The following is a 22,276-nucleotide window of genomic DNA, read 5'->3' as shown; positions in this document are numbered from 1 at the left end:
CCACAATCCTGCTAGGAATTGGACTTTCGACATTCCATGTATTTGTCAGCTTAAGTTTCAACGCCTTTTGGTACTGTCCATAGAGTTTTCATGGCAAAGATACTGAAGTGGCTTGCCAGTTCCTTCTCAAATACTTTGGCCACCTTATGAGAAGGAAGGACTCCCTGGAGAAGAGCCCAATGCTGGGTGCGACTGAGGGCAAAAGAAGAAGGGGATGACAGAGAATGAGGTGGATGGATGGAGTCACTGAAGCAGTTGGTGCGAGCTTTAAATGGACTCCGGGGAATGGGAGAGGATAGGAAGGCCTGGAGGATCATTGTCCATGGGGTCACGATGGGTCGGACACAACTTCGCACCTAACAACAACAAAAATTCAATGAAGAAAGCTGACAGAAGGAAAAGGTGACTGGTTTGAAATATACTTTTGGAGGAGAGGCAAAAAAAAAGATAAATAAATTTTTGTTTCCTACTTCAAATCAAGCCTGAACAGCCTTTCTCAACTTTTCTACTGTTGAGAAACCTGCGAAACATTCTTCAGGCTTCAAGAAACCCCAGAAGTGGCACAATCATCCAGAATATGGCTGGGAAGCATGGTTGTTTACATGCCCACCCGGGGCCCTTTCCTTCTGACCCCTCCAGGCTCATCACTGGCCACTTTGGGAAGGGGGGGGGGCAACACAAACATATATGATCATATCACCCAATAAATGTTTAACAATTTTTAAAAAGATATTAAAAATTAATTAACTCCTACCCTTTCGGGAAACCTTTCCAGAGCTGTTAAGAAACTCCAGCATTTCACAAAAGCCTGTTGAGCAAGCCTGGGCTAAGGTGACTATGCTGAGACAATCGTACTTTGGTCATGTTAGGAGAAGACAAGACTCACGGGAAAAGCCCATCATGCTAAGAGAAGTTCAAAGCAGCAAGAAAAGAGGAATACCCAACATGAGATGTACTGGCTTCATCAAGGAAGTCATGGTCCTCAGCTGCAAGACCTTGAGCATGGACATTAATGATAGGGCATTTGGGAATCCTTAATTCACAGGCCTGCCTTGAGTTGTAAGTGACGTGGATGGCACTGAAACACACATCGCTCAGATGCCGCCCCTACCCCACCCCAAGTTAGATGAATGTCAAGAAAGGGTCTCTCTTTAAGCTGATGAGATACCAATGCTGTCACTCAATACGTCCTGCATATTTAAAAAGTTTCCCCAACCCAGTATTCAGCATAATACCGAATGAATATCTCTTTTGGTCACCAACTTGCTAAAAATAAATTAAGACTTCATGAATGTTTGTTTTGAGAGTCTCTGTACAATGTGATAAAACAGATCACAGGAGCAGGTCAACAAGAGGCTGGGAAGAAAGAGGAAGCAAATAAAATAAGCAGGGTAGAGGCAGAAAAGAAAAGGAACAGAGGAAGTCAAAGAGGAATGGAAGAAAATCAACCCCAAAAGCAAATACTTCTTGCCATCAGAATTAAATACCACCGTACTAAAGCTGATGGTCACACATGCACATATTTATTTTATTAATTTGTTCCCCGGCTTTCTTCCCAATGGGGACCGAAAGCTGCTTACATTGTTCTCCTCTCTTCTGGTTTATCCTCACAACCACCCTGTGAGGTAGGATAGGCTGAGAGTATGTGGATGGCCCAATATCACCCAAGCAAGCTATGGGGATTCAAATCTCGATCTTACAGATATTAGTCCAGGGATTCCTAACAGGGGTTCTGGGGGATCCTGGGGTTCCAGAAGAGCTCTCCAGATGCAGCCTATTCCCAGAAGTCCAAATGGCCACTGACACCACTAGGCATCACTGGAGCCCACTTCCCCTGTTGCTCTCCAGGCCTACTCTATTTCTCCACAATGAAAAGGGTAAATGGTCAATTGACTGATGGGCTGGCTTCCACAAGGGACACATCACTTGCATGGTTCCTCAAAGCCTGAAAAATATTTCAGGGCATCCTCCACGGCCAAAATGTTGAAAAAGGCTGTACCAGTTTCACATTATTAATCGATACAGCTCATCAGTACTTGTAGAAGCAAACGCTTGTATTTTAGCCAAGTCCTTCTCTCTGCCTACAATGTGTGCCATTCTTTAGAGAAGGCCCTCCCCCAAGAGAAACTCATAAAGATCATGGATCTGGCTGCAAGTCTCTGCTTTCTTTCTAACAAAGCAATGGAGAAGTAATAGTCGCAGATACCAGCGGAGGAATAACATTGAACGGCATATCAAAGATGTCTCCCCCCACCTTCAAAATCTAGGTCAGGAGGAGAGGACAAAAGGCAGAAGGAGCACAAAGGGCTGGATCGCCCTATTCAAGCTAAAGAGCAGGAGGTGATGCCAGCTCAGGAATAGCTTTGGTGAAAGAGGTTTGATGGATACAGAGGATGACGGGTGGGCAGCTCAAAAGGCAAGCGGAGGCCATTCCAGGAACAGTGAAAAAGTCTGGCAGAAGGCACAAAAGAGGATTGGGAAAAGCAAAGAGCAGACAAAGGGCTGGGTTAGCAGAGAGATTAGAAAAAAGGAAAGTAAGGCAAGAGATATATACAGCTGAAGCTGGCAGGTGAGCCAGCTTGGCGTAGCGGCTGAGGGAGAAAGCCACTAATTGGGAGAGCCAGGTTTGATTCCCCACTCCTCCTCCACATGCAGCCAGCTGGGGGACCTTGGACCAGTCATGGTTCTCTCAGAGCTCTCTCAGCCTAACCTACCTCACTGGGTGTCTACTGTGAGGAGGGGAAGGGAAGGCGACTGTAAGTCACTCCCAAAATGGCCAGTGATGGGCCTGGAGGGGGTGGGAAGGGGCGGGGCCTCAGGTGGGCGTGTCCACAGCTTTGCTTCCCAACCCTATTCTGCACGATGGAACCACTTCTGGGGTTCCTCGAAACCTGAAGAATGTTTCAGAGGTTTCTTATCGGTAAAAACGTTGAAAAAGGCTGCTCTAACCACCATGTCAACAATGTGTGGGCGGCTACTAAGGCTAGTAGCAACGGGTTCAAATAACAGGAAAGGAGGTTCTACTTAAAATATCAGAAAACATTTTCTGACTAGGAGCAGTGGGTTCAAATTACAGGAAGGAAGTTCTACTTAAAATATTAGAAAGCCTTTTCTGGCGGTCAGGGCTGCCTTGGAAGGTGGTGGAGTCTCCCTAGCTGGATGTTTTTAGGAAAAGACTGGATGAGCACCTTTCAGGAGTGTGTGATTTTCAGTCCCCCCCAAAAAGGGATGGGCTGGATGGCCCTCGGGGGTCTCTTTCAGCTGTGTGATTCAGGTGAAGCTGGCAACAGCGTTTTAAAAACAAGTTTTGCAACACTGCAATGATGAAGGGGAAAGGTTGCTTTTATTGGGGGTGGGGGATTTCCCCTAGACAGTGCGCGAGACAGAGCTTGGCCGTGTCCTTCTGAAAAAGTGGAGAGATTAGAATCTCGTAATCTTAAGAGTTGGAAGATCGGAATCTCTTAAATGAAGGTCTATGGGAAGTGAGGCCAGGAAACGCTTGGCTTTTGAACTGAAGGGCATAGTCGGGAGGGGGGTGTATCTAGATTACCAAGATCACATCTCCTCAGTCTTTTGCTGAAAAGCAATTGGCACTGATCAGGATGAGAATCAAAGCCCCACGCTACAGCGGTATCAAATTTGGGCTGGAGGAGAGAATAAACCAGCCTTTCTCACTTTTTTACCTTGAGAAACCCCTGAAACAGTCCTCAGGCTTCAGGAAACCCCAGAAGTGGTGCCTCCCCTTCCTCTTCCCACCTCCAAGCTCTAGTGCCCGTTGTATTCCTGGATACAATGGGCTTTACCCCTAGTACATAATATGGTTGGGAAGCATACCTGTGTACATGGCCATCCGGGGCCCCTCCCCTTCTCACTGCCTCCAGGCTCATCATTGGCCATGGGGGGGGGGCAGATCAACATGACCAAACAAAGATGTTTGTGTGTGTGTGTGTGTGTGTGTGTGCATGTGTGTTGGTTGAAACCCTGATTGAAAAAGACTGGAATACACAGGGCAACCTGCAATCAAGCAAAGGTCGACCATTTTCTACTGTTGCTCAGTAGAAGAGCCTGTTTTCCATGCAGACGGTCCCAAAGTTCGATCCCCAGCATCACCAGTTTGTTTGTTTTTTTAAAGGACCAAGCAAGACGGACCTCTGCTTGAGACCCTTGGGGAGCCATAAACAATACCAAAGTCCTAGCCTATGATGCGCTATACAAATGTTAAAAGAGAAGAAAAGCCAACTCCGCAGAGGAAACGTAGGTTAACATTCGTATCAGATAAGCCTACTGAAGCTTTCTGTTCTTCACATTTCTCTGCAGTAACTAGACTGGAGTCTGCATCTCCGTTTCCCATAACAGAGCGCAGAGGGAGGGGCAAGCACAATTCAATGAATGGAGGAAGGCAACATGGATAACTGCAAGAAGGAGATGGACAAAATTGAGGGGGTGCAGAGGATGATGCGGGGCCTGGGGACCAAGCCCTGTAAGGCAGGGGTAGTCAACCTGTGGTCCTCCAGGTGTCCATGGACTACAATTCCCATGAGCCCCTGCCAGCAAACGCTGGCAGGGGCTCATGGGAATTGTAGTCCATGGACACCTGGAGGACCACAGTACCCCTACCGTAAGGAAAGGCTGATGAGGGACCTGGGATTGTTCAGTCTGGAAAAGAGATGGTTGAGAGGAGACATGATTGCTCTCCTAAAGTAGCTGAAAGATTGCCTCTTGGAGGAGGGCAGGGAGCAGTTCTCGTTGGAAGCAGAGGATAGGACCTACAGTAATAGGTTTTAACTCTGTGTGGAATGGTATTGGTTAGGTATTGGAGTTCACAGATCAAGTAGTTCAGCATTGAAAAGGGCTACCTAAGGAGCTCCCCTCACTGGCAGTCTTCAAGCAGCAGCTGGACAGATACGTATCCTGGATGCCGCTGAACAGAAGGTTGGACTAGATGGCCTGCATAGCCCCTCCCAACTCTATGATTCTATAGAGTTCTATGAAGTTGCAAATTAGAGTGATGTCTTCCTGTCCACATCTTAAGCTGCCTCCAGGACCCTGCAAAGGCATCAGAGATGCCTTCAACCTGCCTTGAAATAGCAGAAAAGAAGGAATCCAGGACACACACTCCACCATTAAACAAGTGGTATCTTTTGCACACGTTGCCCATTTGTCGCCCAAACCACTGGAATGCTTTTTTTAAAAAACAGAGGAGAGCCAGTATTCTCTAGACGCCCAATTCTATTAGCTTGTCCTTTCCCCAGTCATTAACAAAGGTATTCCCGAGAGCAAACTGAGTTGGTACACGATAGCCAAGCCCAGATGTGATATTGCAGGATTACGGAAGCAAACGTAAAGCTCTCACAACGGAAAGCTGCTGGAGGAGAGGCTAATATCTCAAACATTTCAGAAAATAAGCTCTGGAGGGGGAATGCAAGGCCATCAGCCTGACAGCTTCATTGTGCATCGGAGTCTGTCTACAGGAGCCTTCATTAAAGAGCAACAAGCAAGAGTCTCTAGGGAAGACCAGCCATGGGAGGGAACACCCATTTATAGATGGTTACGGATTCCTCACTCAGCAAAGGGGCAGAGTGTTATGCAACACAGGGATTTCTATTGAGTTTGCACTCCAGTTTCTCTTCTGACACAAGATCAGAAACAAGGAAACAAGGACAGCTACGGAAGACCAGGTAGTAACATCCTTCTGTCCAGGTAGAACCATCCTTCTGGTGTCTAACAGCACCCAAGTGCAAAGGAATGCAAAATGGCTTCCCATCTCCTCTTTCAACACCACCCCCCAAAAAAGAAACCTTAAAAGCATATTGCTCAGAAATAGGCAACCCCCTTGGTATGGCCCTACGGTCACTTCTCTGAGTTGATCAGAGTAGACCAGCAGCATATATGACTTCAATGAATTCAGTAACCTCTGCCTGTTCTGATTGGCAGCTTCATCCGTTCATGGGAGAAAGGTCGTTTAAAATCCAAAGGGGACTGACTGCAGGTACCAATCCATAACGATACCAGTTGAGCAAATTGACTGGTGCGGCATTCTGTACCAGCTTCAACTGCTAAGAGGTCACTACAATCAAAAATTATATGGAAAGAAATACACCACGCATAGAGGTAGGGGAACAACTAGGTATTTAACCTGCATTAATTTCTTTACGGTGTTCACATATCCGGACCCAATCAGAGCCTTGGGCAACTGAACATTAGAGATTATGGAAAAGAAGGAAGAGCTACAACCAGGAAGTTAGAGCCTGTTGGCCAATAGGAGCTATCTGTCTTGTTCTGGCACACCGGTTCTCAACCTTTCTAATGCCGCAACCCTTTAATACAGTTCCTCATGTTGTGGTGACTCCCAACCATAAAATTATGCAAGGGTTCTTTCACAGAAATTAAACGGAAACTGACCAATGGCGAGAAGATCCATTGTTCATGATTGTATATAAATTGTTGTTTTTTTCAGGGTTTCTCAGTACAGTTCTGCCTCTTGTCCCACCATGCCCATCTCGCTCTTTGCCACCTGCAGGAGGAGCGGCAACAGTGGTGGTGCTCACTTGGCCAAGCTACTCACCCTGCCACGACCCCTGTGAAAGAAATGTTTGCTTTAGGATGCTTAGGGCTGATCCTGCGTTGAGCAGGGGGTTGGACTAGATGGCCTGTATGGCCCCTTCCAACTCTATGATTCTATGACCCCAAAAGGGGTCCCGACCCCCAGGTTTGAGAACCACTGTTCTGGAAGGACAAAAGGCTGGGCTCCTAATGTTGACAGCAATGCTGGCAATCCAAAAGCTTTGAGCCTTGTGATTAGCAGATGGCATGACAATGGAGACTTCTACCTCCGCAGCACCTGAAAGGAACCCAGAGACTAGGGTATATTTAAGGCCCTAAGAGGAGCCCTGCTGGTGCAGATCAGTGGCCCATCTGGTCCAGGAACCCATTTCACACAGGTGCCAGTCATCTGCCCTGGAAGGCAACGCAAACAGGACACAGATACCAAGGAGTTCTCTGATGTTGCTTCCTAGCATTTGTATTCAGAGTTTTACTGCCTCTGGTTGTGGAGGTTACCTTTAGTTATCATTGCTAATAATCATGCATTGACCTATCCACCATGAATCTGTCGAATGCCCTTTAAAAGCCATCTATAGTCATGCATGAATCGCTTTATCAGAAGGTACATCTTAAGAAGATCTCTTATTTACACACATAGATTTTTTGAAAGTTATATTAGCTTGCTGATTCGATTCAAGGTTCTGTCCCTGGCGTCTCTAAGTAAAAAGGAGCACCTGTTACCTAAGACCTAAGAGAGTCACTGCCAATCAAAGTAAAAAACACCGACCTAGATAGAATACAGGGGCAGACTTCACAGAAGAAGACAACCTGAGGCTTTATAACCCACTTTTACTACCCAAAGGATCTCGAAGTGGCTTGAAGAGTTGGTTCTTATATGCCTCTTTTCTCTACCGGAAGGAGTCTCAAAACGGCTTACAATTGCCTTCCCTTTCCTCTCCCCACAACAGACACCCTGTGAGGAGGTGAGGCTGAGAGCCCTGATATTACTGCTCGGTCAGAAGAGCTTTATCAGTGCCATGGCAAGCCCAAGGTCACCCAGAATCGAACCCAGCGTGCCAGATTAGAAGTCCGCACTCCTAACCACTACACCAAACTGGCTCTCATCTTGCAATCATCTCTCCTTCCTCTTCCCACAACAGACACCCTGTGAGGTAGGTGAGGCTGAGAGAGCTCTGAGGAAACTGGGACTGGCCCAAGGTCACCCAGCTGGCAGCGCATCTGTTTGTATGGAAAAAGCCCCAGCCCCTCCAGTAGCACAAGCAGAAGGCGGATTCCCAACTAAACAGGAACAAAGGAACAGCAACCTGATCCGCACAGCCCTGTTGGAGGAGGAAGAGAGAAACAAAAGCAAAGAGCAGCCATAAAGGTTTTCCTAATTTGAGCCCAACAAACTAGTTTCTCCAATCTCGCCCTTGCCAATCGTTCGCTATCTTCACAGCACCACTGGCGCCCATAAAAGCTCACAAAATATTAGTTCCAATTTTATGAGTGAAAATTGTGCCCATTATTACCTGAGGAAAGAGTAGCGGATTGGCTTTCTCCCCCGTTACCTGTTTGTCTGTCAGGAAAGCGAGACCTTCTGTATGACGTTTATATTTATAAAAAGCAACAAGACCCATTGAGAGGAGGGGCTGGGCAAAGGGAAGGCGAAGGAGGCTAGCAGAACCAGCAAAACAAGCTCTTCAGAGCAGAAGTTCTCAAGGGAGCACTTATGGTCCCCTGGGGAGCCCTGGCACACTTGAAGGGGGCCACGGACAGAAAAATGTGAGAAGGGGAGCCAAAAGGGTTTATAGGGGCCCTTGGCAACTGAACACAAAGCTAGGTTGCTAAACTCGAGATAGTAGCTGGAGATTTCTTGGGATTACAACTGATCTCCAGGCCACAGAGATCAGTTCAACCCAGGCTCTTCGGTAGGCATATCCATTGGCTTCCACATATCCTACTTGCAGTGCCTGCCAATAAACACCTATCCCAGGTCTACAGCATCCTCTAGAACTTCTCCAGCTTTCTTGAATCTCTTAGCACAAGTTTTGAGGCAAGACGTCAAAGATTTCTACATTTCCTGGCAGGTCAAAAAGATATCTGGCGCATTGCTCATGAATACAGAGTAATAACCTGAATGTTATTAACTGGAACACTCTAGGGATCCTGCTAGTTTCCCCGAATTCAGGATCACTGTCCACAAAAACAGGCTTCCTATATTTAATGCAGCATTATCAATTCCTATTTGAAAACACAATCAAAACCTATTTTCATGCAGATGTCATCTGATCTTCTCCAGCAACTCAACCCACCACCCTTAGCATCTGCCCAATGGCCATGTCACATGATGACCATCTTCACCTACATGGACAACCGTGATAGGCATTACTAGCCGACTACTTCAGCACTGATCTCAAGCCAATGCTCAGCCACGGAACCAGTTTCCCATCATCTCTCTTAACGCTGGGGACAAACAGCATGGTAACAGGTGCTCAGAAAGAAACAAAAGTGCCTTTCCCTTCTTAATATACATACTGGATTAGAACCAAAAGAGGTTTCATATCAGGGAGCAAGCCTCTCAGGCAATCTTGACATCTGGCCAAACACATATGTACGTGTGTGTAAATTCAGCTTCAGTTAGGAGGCTACATGGAAATCTTCCACACAGGAGCATCTTTACTGGGTCACTGGAACCATTTCGTTGGACTTCATATAAGCATGATAATCTCTGCCCTTGATTCATAGAGGGGTATAGCCAAGCTATTACAGCATAGCTGGTTTGATCTGTCTGCAGGTGTAAAGAACAATGGTTCTTAAAGTCTAGATCAGCCTTTTTCAACCTTTTGACCATGGAGGAACCTCTGAAATATTTCTCAGGCTTCGAGGAACCCCCAAAGCAGTGACATGTCCCTTCAGAGAACTGGGCACAGAAGTAAGATGCGGGAGCCATCCCACCAATCATTTCCCGTTCCCATGGTGGAGAAAGAGACCAGACCTATGGAGCAACAGGGGAAGTGGGCTCCAGTGACGTCTATTGATGTCAGAGGCCATCTGAGCTTCTGGGAAAGGCCGGGAAACCCCTGGTGAGCTCTCACGTAACCCCAGGGTTCCCTGGAAACCTGGTTGGGAATCCCTGGTTTAAACAATAATTGTTCAGCAATCAGCCCAATTCAATGAGTGCCTGCAAGAGGTTAGAATTCCATCAGAGCAGGCTGCTTCGAATCTTGCAGCACACTCATGCAAGTTTATGTAATAAGGTAATGACAAGAGCCATTTGTCCTACCCCTCCCCCCCCCAAAAAAAAACTAAGGTTTTGTTTGATGTGGCTCAGCCCTCAAGGTGATCTCATGAAGTCACAGATCATTGTTACGGAAAAGGTCTATCAAATGTACTAAACCACAGTTGGGACATGGAAGATCTATTTAGCCAGGGCAACATACCTCTAAGCATCAGATGCTGGGAACAAGCAGGGGGGTCAGCCTTAATCTTAAATGCATCTGGCTGCAATTAAAGTACTAGATAATCCTTGGTTTAGTCCAGCAAAGACTGAGCCTCCGGGGAGGGCGGTATATAAATATAATAAATGAATAAAGAATAGTAATGTGCAATATGCACAACTCAGGACAAACAGTGTGCCCACATAATCCTCTGCTATAGTGCCAGTTATGATTGGTCTAACACACCTACAATTGCCAAGCAATTCTGGCCTAGTAAACCTTCCAGATGGGAGGATGTGTAATACCTAAACATGACCCTGGTTTGGATTTTTAGCACTCCACCATAATGCCCATTGAAACTGTACAAAACTGAAGTCACGTGCTATTTCTACTTTGTTTCACGGCAGCAATGAATGTCCAGGTAGGTAGGACTGTATGATCTTCTAGTAATATAGGAGACAGTGGTTGACTTCAGCCCAGAGTGCAAATAAAACAGCCATTCCTGTTACATGAAGAAATCTGAAAAGAATAATGGAACCCACTGCCCATGGGTAGGCCCAAAGCCACAAAGGTATTCGCTTAGGAGGAATATAAAGTCTTCCAGCTTATTTAAAGGGTTTTTTTTTGTTTGTTTGTTTTAATTATACATCTCCCTAAATCGCTATTAGGCCAAAAAACCAAAAGCACAATGGCAAAATGTGAGTAATATAAGAAATCAGCATCCATTCTGGATTGAAAGGGTGAGGAGAGATACTTCTGAAAGCCATGGCCATTCAAAATTTTGGAATAAAGCAGAGCCAGAGAATTGCAATTATTTCTTTTTCAAACACCAACTGCTTCCCTGTCCCTTTCAAGCAAGCAACGTGGGCCAATTATTCCAATTTAAAAGGCAGAATGAAGAACGGCTTCTATAAATTACTAAGATTTGTCCCTTGCATAATTTCTGTTCTGTCCAGAGTTCTGCCTGCACGTTGGATCTAGTCAGCAATCTGCCTAATTCTGCTCTGAATTATAGTGCCCTTCTTATATGGCAGGGGCAACCAAACTGTGATTCTTCAGATGTCATTGGATTACACTTCCGAAGAGCCTCTCCCATCATGCTGCCAGGGGCTTATGGGAATTGTAGTCCATGGGCATCTGAAGAACCATAGTTTGGCCACCGCTGCTTCATGGCTTTTGCTTATACAGATCCCATGCATGGCCTTCTCTTTTTCACCAACAGAAAAACTGGCCTCACTGAACCTTAGGTTTACTGACTGGGAAAAAACCTTAACTACTGGTAAAGTATTATAAATTCTGCTCTTGATCCACCAATATAATTTGATCCCCTTCCAGGAGATTCCAAAGCCCCGATGAAAACAATAACGGAAAATGCTAGAATCTTCTCTGAACTTTCCAGCATCTACTGTAAATTAATTACTGGACTTCAGATGACTTGAAAAGTTCCTTAATCTCATCTTCAGCATAAACAATTGCAGTGGGGACTTCAAAGGGTATATCTCTAGCCTCCCTACACAAGCGCTGGAGGGACCACAGAAAACAAGGGCATTTTTAAATCTGGAAACCTCAGAGTATCATCATGCACGGCGGCAAAGGTGGTGGTCCAAACCCACACAAAACAAGGAAACCAACATAAGAGCCTTCACAATCTATCACCACCATTCTAGACCGCTCACCTTCAAGGCAGAGCTATGATACAGATGTAGTGGTTGCCACTACATCTACATTTACATAAAACGTTTTCCCTTGCAATTAAGATCCTCCCCATCTTCAAGAGTGAAAAACTTACACAAGTGCATACACGTATTACATTGAAACTGTGTCAGGGAGATACAGAATGAACCATAGCATCATAGAGTTGGAAGGGGACACACAGGCCATCTAATCCAACCCCCTGCTCAACGCAGGATCAACCTAAAGCATAAGTGAACACACTTCTATATCATGCATTAAGAGGGCCAGCTACAGTAAGTGCTTGTTTAGTGGATAGGTTAGATCCTCCTCCAGAACCATTCACCCTTAGCAAACATCCCAGAAGAGTAATAAACTATTGTGTAAACAAAATTTGAGTCCAACAGCACCTTTAAGACCAACAAAGCTTTATTCGAGGTGTGAGCTTTCGTGTGCATGCACACTTCCACAGACAATGGAATAGAAATCACCAGAGTACCTTTACAAGGAGAGAGTAAATTAGCAGGAAATTAGTAAGCAGCATTATGAAGATTTCAAACAAATATGCAGCATAATGAAGATGTTTCACATAATCAAATGCTTTGCTAGAATAACAAACTGAATTCCCATTCACAAAAACATAAGGGAAATATTGCTTCATTTTCCAGTGACTTTACCACCAAACTGGCTGGTCAAATCCAAACTCTACAACAGCAGAGAGCCTTTCAGTGATGGTCCGAGCAATAAACTACTGTAGTCGTTGTGCTGGCTCTGTTCTTCTACTGTGCTTCTCCTGAAGTTAATTTCCATGATGAGCGTATCCTCCAAAAGTCACATCAGCATTTGCAGATTGTCAAAAAAGGACATATGTCAGGACTGCCATACAAGGAGGGAGCCCATTGTTGTGAAGAACCACGTGGGTCTGCATTTTGAACATCCAAGCCCAATAAAGGGTTCTGAAGAACCCAAAGGCTTGTGCATGGGATCCAATGAAAAAATATCGCATGGGACTTCATTTTGGGTTGAAGCCACCTTTAATATTTGACTTTTAAGAAAGCTGCCTGAACTCTTCTAAACACATCCTAAGGTGAAGCCAGCCGTGAAGTTGCAACCAATTCATGGCAATCCCATGAAGTTCATTCTGTGAGCTTATATAGATTGTAAGTGGGCAAAAGGGGCTATGTTGGTGCTTGGCTCTTGTGGTCCTTTCTTGCATACCCAGGAAAATGCTGATTGTCACTTTGGGGTCGGAAGGCAAATTTCTTCCATGCCAGACTGGCCATGGATTCTGGTTTTGGGGGGGGGGGAAGGGGCATTATCTGGGAATGGAATTGGGGGAGTTGTGAGTTTACTGCACTCTGCAGGAGGTTGGACTAGATGACCCTGGAGGTCCCTTCTGGCACTATGATTCTATGATTCCACTGCATGGGGTTTTCAAGGAAAGGGCCGGCAATGTGGCCTGATGCTGCCTTCCTCTGCTATAGCAGACTGCTGATCTCCCATACAAGTACCAATCACATTCAGCTTCCAAGCTCTGACAAGATTAGGCTAGTTTTTGGCTATGAGAGTTATTGCAAAGACATCCTGCCTTAATTTTTTTTTAAAAAATCAACAAAAAGGCACTCTACTTTGGGTGTGCGTGCCTTTAACTTCTCTTCAGACTAGTGGGAGAACAGATGGCACCAACTCTCCGGGGTAAATGCTGCAAGAACACGACGTGCACACAACCCCTTGGTGTACAGGGAGCCTCCTTGATCTTCCTATCTCGAAAGGATTTGCCGTTCCTATGGAGCTGATGGGGCACTGGCAGCAATGCAGCAGCGACGTTCTGTTGCGCACACAAGCATCTTATCTTAATTAAAAAGGATTAGCCATAATGTAAACAAATGGCCTCTCAAATTTGACTGTTTTCATAGATGCAGGGCTAGGGGAATGCGCAGCTAACCGTTCTGGAGGCTGTCCAGTTCTGCTGCGCAGCAACCCGTATTCGGCTCTGTGAAGGAACTCGGAAGGCTGGATCCCCCTCTCTGGGAGAATCTGCCCTTGCCCTCTTGGAGAAATTGAGACCAGGGAACACTGGCCCCACCGCAGACACTCAAGGTTCAGATATCAGAGATCACACCCAGTGGCACCTTCAAAGCCAACCAAGTTGTATTCAAGGCATGAGCCAGGCTTTCTCAACCAGGGTCTCATGGAGCCTGGGGTTTCTTGACAGACTTGGAAGGGGTTCCGGTGGGAGGTAATTTTTAAAACTTTGTTAAACATTTATTGAGTAATAAGACGATATATCAGCAGTTCTCATCCAAGGGGGCCGTGACCCCTGGGAGGGGTCGATCGACCTTTTCCCCAAGGGTCGCCAAGGCCACCGCCGCGCTCTGCCATCACGGCTGCCACCGTAACCAACCCAAAGGGTGTCGCAGGATGAGGAAGGTTGAAGAAGGATGAGGAAAGTTGAAGGCCTTCTATGGTCATATTGACACACCCACTCCTCCCAAAATGGCCAATAATGGGCCTGGAGGGGGTGGGAAGGGGAGGGGCCCTGGGTGGGCATGGACACAGCTATGCTTCCCAGCCATATTCTGTACAATTGCACCACTTCTGGGGGTTCTCATAGGTTTCAGGGGTTTCTCAATGGTAAAAAAGTTGACAAAGGCTGGTATAAGCTTTTGTGTGCATGTTTCTGCTTTGAATAAGATTTGTTCTGTTGCTTCAGATCAACCCAATACCCAGCTGACTCTACCCAGGACACTTCATGTGTAAAGCAGCCTTTCTCAATTTTTTTTCACTGTTGGGAAACCCCTGGAACAGTCTTCAGGTTTCAAGAAACCCAAGAAGTGGGGCAATCATGCAGAATATTGTTGGGAAGCAAAACGGTGGACACGCCCACCTGGGGCCCTTCCCCTTCCCACCCCTTCCAGGCCCACCACTGGCCTTTTTTGGGAGGAGGCAGGTCAACATGATCATATATGGTCGCATCATCTGATAAATGTTTAACAAATGTGTGTGTGTGTATGTATGTATGTATGTATGTATGTATGTATGTGTGTGTGTGTATATATATATATATATACATATACATACATACATACATACACACACACACACACACTCCCAGCCAGGATTAACTTCACGAAACCCTGATTGAGGAAGCCTGGTGTTGAGCATGGGTGTCTGATAAATCTAAAGTGTTTAACGGCAAAGGGTGACAACTTACAGTGTGGTCCTGAACAGAGTGACACCATTTTAAGGCCATGAACTTCCACAGACAAAGGAGGGTGCAATTCTGCTTAGGATGGGACGATTCATGATTCTGCTCATCTTCATTTGTTCTTAAGGAGCTTAATTATTCCGCATACGCCTATGTGTTTAGTTAAGCACAACCAAGTCTTATCAGGCAAACCTTATGGAAATACCTTACCCCCAGCGTTTCCTGTTCATGTCAGCCCAGCCTCGGTTAGATTTTCACTCCACACAGCCCCACCAACCCTTTGAAGACACATTTTGTGTCTCGTTTTTTAAAACCCGTAACAAGCAGCCGTATGGATCCATCGGGATTTTCTAATAACAACAACAAAAATCTGCAGGGCTTATGAAACTTCTGGCTGCGTGCATTTTTGTGCTCTGGCAGCAAATTTGCTATTGATTTCTGATTCCAGACTCCACAGAACGATTACATCGTCTCGCTATAACATATAAATGCACCTGCACTTATGACCTTTAACAATTATTTTAAGTGCTAAATGAGTTTTCTTGAGCAGATCTATATTTTTAAAACAGATTAGAAGCCCATTGTTCTCTTGGTTATTTTATTTCATGTCTGTTGCTGCCTCTCAGGGAAGAGACGTGAAGGCCCCTATCCCCCTAGAAATCAAGACATGCTCACCCTCCATTTTTTTCACCCAATAACTCCCCTTCATGTAAAAACCTCAACGCATTATTTTCTTTAGTGAAATGAGTGACATGCTTTTCGGAGGGTACTCATGCAGAATGTGTAGCATGAAGATTTTAATGTAAGACGGTCTACACAGCTAGAGAATAATTCCTTTTGTATGTTGTCAAGAACATTTTCAAGCATACATTGTCCAAATATAAGAAATTTTGTCCACTGCTAAGATGCTGTAACATTTACAATAATATACTATTGACAAGCCCAAGGTTATAAAGTTTAATTCAGAACTGAAATATGCTGCTCGCTCCGTGACAGCTCTCACTCAACTGGAGATACTCTGAACTGGTCCCTGGAGGCAGTTTTGGAATGAATGCAGGCTAATGGAAGAATAAGAGCTGGGTTTTTGTACCGTGCTTTTTACTACCCAAAGGAGTCTCAAAGCGGCTGACAATCGCCTTCCTTTCCTCTCCCTACAACAGACACCCTGAGAGGTAGGTGGGGCAGAGAGAGCTCTGAGAGAACTGATTCTTGCACACAGGCCTACTGCTGAATAAGCAGGAGACGGCTGTGGCTAGAAGCGTCTTTTACCAGCTTTGCCATTTGTGGCCTTTGCTGAACAGAAAAGATCTGGCCAGTGTGGTGCGTGCCCTGGTTACATCTCGATAACTTCACTGCAATGAGCTCTGTGTTTGCTGCCCCTGAAAAGTATTCAGAGACGTCCCTTGGTACAGAGCGCTGCAGCCAGATGGTTGACCAGAATGGGTCTTGGTCCACCTATGCTGGCTTCTGAACAGTTCCCAGGCCCTGTTCAAAGGGCTGGTATTGACCCTTAAAGCCCAGGATGGTTTGGGACCAACAGACCTGAAGAACCACCTACTCTCATGAACCTGCCCAACCAGAGCTAAAACAATTCCGCAGGGCCTGCAAAAAGGAGCTCTCCCACCAGGCATTTGGCCTAGAGGAGTGAACAAGTCGCTAAACACCAACCAGAAGCCCCATGATCTGCACTAATAGAAAACCGGACCACAGTGCAGACGGACCAAACTGTTGTTTGTTATTGAGTACTGTTATATCACACAGTTTGTTGTTGTTGTTGTTATTAAGTATTGTTGTTATGTTACCCTGTTTGATACAAGTTTCACTGTTAGTTTCACACTGAATGTTCATTGTGCTGTACTGCATATCAGAGTGATAATGTAAACCGCCTGAGCTGAAAGGGAGGGCGGTATATAAATATAATTAATTAATTCATAAACCACTGTGGTTGTCTTCAGAGGCTCTGATTTGTATGCCCCTTCTGCCTTCTGAGATTAGGTGGGTGGCAACCTACAACAGGGCCTTCTTAGTCACGGCACCAATTCTGGAACTCTTTGTCTGTTGCCTTCTGTGGCCATCATTCGCAAGTAGGTAAAGCCTTTTTTGTTTCATTTGGCATTCCCTCAGTGATCCCTCCTCCCTAACCAATGTTTTTATTGTTCTGTTCGTGTGGCCAAGGATCAGCAAGAAGTTGGAGGTGGTACAGCGTAAGGCTCTTTGGGGGGTGTAAGCAGAGAGGCGATCCATCAGGTACACTGGGCCTAGACTGCATATGGCCTTAAAGGAGATAACCAGTAAGTTCAGGATCTATAAGTATTGCATATATTTTAGTTTCTTTCAGAATTGTAGATTTCCCCCCATGGCTTCAAAAACTGCTGGAAATATTCTCTGCTCCTACACAATATTTCCACTTGGAACAGGTCACAGGAGTTGCTATAATTCAATAATAAAACATCAGATTTACAAAATACAGGAAAGCCACTCATTTACAAAGTTTTTAAATGGAAATTTTATCCAGATAACTTCTTTTAAGGTTGTTGCACACCTTGTTAGATGGCGGGAAATGCAAGCTAAAAATGTAATGTGGCAGGTCCCAAGTCCTACCCCTGACATCTCAAATGAACAGAACATTATACAGTAGAACTATGAATGACCGTGGCTTCCACCTACAATTTCTATGGGTTGAAGGGGGGTTCCCCGAAGCCCCCCTCCTGCAGATCTATTCCTAGGTCTCCCATCTCCAAAGGGATTTCATTTATTTATTTATTTAGATTTCTATACCGCCCATTTCTTTACACAGAACATTATAACTTACATGAAACATTATGTAGACTATAACATCAAAACAACTTTCAATAAGACGTCAAAAGATTACAAAACCACAATTATAATATAATAACAATTAACAGTAACTTTGGAAGAGTCCTGGGCAGGCGTCTGGGGGGACCAGCAGGTGTTCTGAGTCGGTCGGCCTCAAGCAAATGCCTGACTTGGATTGGATGACTTGGATTGCAACAGTCCATGAAAAGTGTTCCCCTTCCTTGGACCCTAGAGAAATTCTAAGCAAGTCCCAAAGACCCAGCCCCATCCTGAGTAGACTCCCCTGGACCAAAGAGGCCAGACTCATAGCTTCCTGTGTCTATGTTACACCAAATACATCACTTAGGTAGGCTGAAAACATCTAAGAATTTCCCTGTTCTTAACTCTGATTGGTCTAAACAAATATTCCAGAAGGGAGAGAGAGAGAGAGAGAGAGAGAGCTGCATATCTGGTCCACTAACCGCAATTTAAATTGGATGCATGGCACAATATATCAGCCTTTAAGCGGTTGTAGCCCTGGCCCACTCACCCCTTGCATACATCACTCTTGCCATGTTGACCTTCAAGTATCACAGAGACCAAATAAAGAGCCACTTAAGCGCACGTAGTCTTGCATCCATTATAACGTCTCTACAATGCCCAACACTCTTGAGTCCATCCTCATCTTATTAAGAAGGGGAGTGCATGCAAGCCCGATTCATTAGAATCCGTGGGAGTATTGCGATTGATGATTGATCCTGGCAACAGGATGTAGACTGCAGCCCAAGAATCTCAGACTGAGTGGCTTTTGTTCTGTGCCGAAAACCTGGCCCGACCATTGTTCAGAGAAACAAGGAATTGTATGCACACGCAGGGCCTCGAATGGCTCTACCAAGAGATTCCTACTCAGGGCTTCCATTCCGAAGTCGTCTGGTCCGTGTTGTTTAACGTCTATTAGGTGCATGCTAAAATGATGAGCTGGATTGCACCTAGGAGCACAAGAAGGAAGCCACTTTGGCCAATGCCTGATTCAGTGCAGAATCTCTAGTTCCCCAAAAGCCTTCCAGGGGTCCCCCACCTCCAAGAAGCAGAATTATGGGAGTATTCAGGAGCTGCCAGAGGCAAGGGTGAAAATCACTCCCCCACCCCCAGAGAACTCTAGATGAGATTCCACCTGTTATCTGTAACCTTTCTGGATAGCTAAGTGAAAGGGTGTGGTTAACTGCCTGTCTGTATCAGCCAAATGCCTAAGAACTAAAATCCCAACATTTCTCATGCCACTGGTAGTATAGTGGGACTATTCATGGGAAACCACCACAGGAGGGAATTGTCTCCTTTAGCCTCAGTTTCCCACCTGCAAAGTCACTTCAAGGGACGATGGGAGCATCACTGAAATAAAGAAATCTTGCCAGCCATTCCAAGACAGGGTAGACGACAAAAAGAACTTTCTTTGGAAATAAACAAAACCCATTGAATCACAACTTGCCACAGTACACCAACACAAAGCATGAGAGACAAGGCAAAGATTTCATCTATCTATGAAAAAAAAACCCACCTGTGATTCATTTAGTCAAATAAGGAACTACAAAAGTCAGACAAACAATTCTGTGCCTTGGCTTTTCCTTATTTCACCCCCAGTCCCTTACGTTGTTCCACTGCATTAAATGGAAATGTGACAGATGTCAAGGGAAGGGGTGGTTTTGAAATACACACATCTAGCATCCCACAACCCCAGCGTCCTCTTGTCACAGAGCCACAACTAGAACGGCAAGCAAATGAAACAGGCCTCTCCTCACACCACGGCTACAGCGTCCTCCTCTCTTCTCCCCCACCCCCCCCCACCCTTTCCTGCTATTTGCTCCGAGATTGTGGCAAATAAAAAAATAAGAACTCGCAGTGCAATAAAACAGGAAACAGCTATCAGGCAGCAATCTTAGGGGCCCTTGCTGTTATGAACTCCACCAATGCCTGATAACACAGAGCCAGTCCAAAGCAAACATAGCAATGAAACGAGTATTTAAAGTTGTTTTATGGAGAAAGACCAAGAGCGAAAGACACACACATATTAAACGTGGGGAGAGGAGGGGGGAGAACACAAGAATCTTCCTGGAAATCAATTCTTCCCAGAAACCAAACCCTTTTGACCCACAGACCCTCCCTCTAAACCCAGGTATGTCGTGAGGGATTTATACATGCTAACAGCACAGCGTTTTATTTATTGCTCTGTGTTTCCGGGGACAACCCCCCCAGCAGGTCTCTCAATAGATTTACCCTCCTGCCCTCAATGACACATCTCCAGTGAAATCAACCCCACATTCTCAGGGCCAAAGTGATGGATACAGAAAGAACCTGAAGAGCGGGCATCCTTCCACACACATGATAGGCATGCAACGTGTAGGCCAGAAACCCAGATTTTAAATTGAAATGGGGTGGGTGGAACAATGAGATAAAAATGGCAAGGGAAACTGCTGTGGCGTTTAGCATGTGGGACGTGGGGCTCCACTCCACTGGTTCTAAACCATTTATACAATGAACCTAGAAGAAGCCCCCCTCCCCTGCCTGCTGTGACACACAAATACACACACCCCTCGCCTCTCTCTGTGAGACTCAACATATACACGGTGTTGAGATGTGCAAAATAAAAGCAGGGAGCGTAGACAAGCAGCTGCCTCTGCAAAATATTCGGCATCGATTTAATCAATTATCCCCACCACTGGCCCAGATTGTCATGCGCAAACCATGTCATGTGGCCAGAATAGCCGGGAGGTGCATTCGGTTCAGGCAAAAAGAAGGGAAGAAATAATGAAAGGGTCATGAAGTTACCGTCTCACAACAGTCACACCACAATGTTCACCAGAACCGTCTTTTGGGGTCCACATGGAAGCAGCGACCATGCTCACAGGCATCCGAGCAGCCCACTGCCCCCCAAGAGCAGCCCCCTTCAGCGCCACCATTGAGGAATGCCCCTGGCGTCTACCCTCGATTTTAAAACACAGCCCTTTTCTTAAAATGACATCTTTCTTGTCTCATGCTCGCTTCCTCACATTGACAACAGAGGGCCCCCTCTTTGGCTGCCAATCGATAGGCTGAGCCCGGGAAGGAGGCGAAAGCGGCGGAAAAAGCAGCTGAAACTGACGAGAGAAGAAAGCGCTGCTCAAGAGATCTCGCCATCGACCCTTTGGGGACAGAAAGGAAGCCCACCGCCGCGAACCCTTCCCGTGCCCACGAGAGCACGGCACCCCCTAGCCCAGCCAAGGGGGGCAAGCACATGACATGCAGCAGCCCGCCTCCCGTTGGCCATGCCCAAGAGCCATCCCTGGGGCACGCTTCGCCTGGCTGTCTCCATCCCGGGCAAGGCAGGCGGTGCATCTATCCATCGACACACACACACACACACACTCCCGCACATGCACATGCAGCCAGCCCCGGGATGCCCAACACAACCCGAAAGGGGCTGCCGTTCAGGGACAGAGCACCGCTGCCTGCCCGTGCCTGGCTATCCCCTCCGCGGAGTTTCGGGGGGGATTTTTTTGCTCTGCCCTCCGATGTGTGTTTTGTGCCTCGATGCTGGCCTCCCCCCGCCCCCCGCCCACCAGCAGCAGCAGCCCCCATCTTGGATGGTCTCCGCCAAGCGGCACCATCTGCACGTCGCGCAGCAGCCCCAGCCCGGAGCCCCCCGCCGCCTGCAAAGTTCCCCGCCGCGGAGAGCCCGGCCACGCCAAGCCAAGCCCAGCCCTCCCCCAGCCCCGCGCCCCCATCCTCACCCGTAGGGCGGAGAGATCGATCTCGTCCAGGCTCCGAGCCGGAGAATCGCTCGCCATGTTTCCGGGGGGGAGCGCGGCGACAGCCCCGAGCCCGCTTCAGCCCCTCGCGGCGGGAGCCTCCTCCGGCGCTCCGGGCATGCAACGCCAGAGGGCGGGGAGACCGGCCTCCCTTCCTTCGCTGCCGAACCGCGAGGCGGGCGGGCGAGCGAGCGAGAGAGCGCCGTCGCTGTGCAACCTGCTCGCGCGAAGCCCGGGGACGGCGGGCAGCGGGCGGATCGGGCCGGCGGGCTGGCCTAAAAGTGGGCAGGGGGCGTCTGGCCAGCAGGCATCGGGGCGGGCGGGCGGGCTGCTTTGGCGCGTCTCCCCCCGGGATGGCGGCTGCGCCGGCTACGGGTCTAATGAGGCGCATCCACGCCGGGTGCCAAGCGCAGCCGCGCACGAATCGCCGCCTCTCGCGGCTTCCTGGGAGGGGGAGGAGGAGGAGGAGGAGGAGAAGGGGGGGAGTCACGAAGGGGGTGGCGCTCCTGGCGGCGGCATCCATCCTTCCCCCCTGGATTTCGCAGGGGCGGGGGAGAGCGAGGTGGGGAGGGGGCCAGCAAGAGCCCCCACCCCCACCCCCACCCCCACCCCCACCCCCCGGCCGAAGCCTCCCGCTATTTGGACTGGCTGGCCGCTCCTGCCCGGCGGTGCCCTTGCCACGGACCCGAATCAAAACCCAGCCGTGGACCAGAAGCAATGCCTTTTCCCCTTTGCGAGAAGCGGCGCCGCTGGCAATCTGGATTCGGGATCGCAGGCGATCGATTTCGGGCTTAAATCCCCCCCCCCTCAAAAAAAAGTTTCCACGGCACAAGGTT

The 22,276-nt window shown here is 47.3% G+C and overlaps 1 protein-coding gene across 6 annotated transcripts in view; it reads right to left on the bottom strand.

Annotated features, from left to right (window-relative positions):
* Positions 1–21,867, bottom strand: part of TNIK (TRAF2 and NCK interacting kinase) — a 315,869-nt gene extending 294,002 nt beyond the window's left edge. For 4 of the 6 annotated variants that reach the window (XM_077348406.1, XM_077348407.1, XM_077348408.1 and 1 more), the window contains exon 1: positions 21,423–21,867. In XM_077348406.1, the coding sequence (XP_077204521.1) occupies positions 21,423–21,479 (57 nt within the window). In that variant the 5' untranslated portion in view covers positions 21,480–21,867. The remainder of the gene's footprint in view (positions 1–21,422) is intronic. The other 2 variants (XM_077348409.1, XM_077348411.1) reach the window with 2 other exon arrangements.
* Between the last annotated feature and the right edge of the window lie 409 nt (positions 21,868–22,276).

The sequence above is a fragment of the Paroedura picta genome, chromosome 8, assembly GCF_049243985.1.
Source record: "Paroedura picta isolate Pp20150507F chromosome 8, Ppicta_v3.0, whole genome shotgun sequence".
NCBI lineage: Eukaryota > Metazoa > Chordata > Lepidosauria > Squamata > Gekkonidae > Paroedura > Paroedura picta.
Note: the sequence above shows the minus strand (reverse complement) of the source record. Positions and strands in the feature narration are given on the sequence as shown.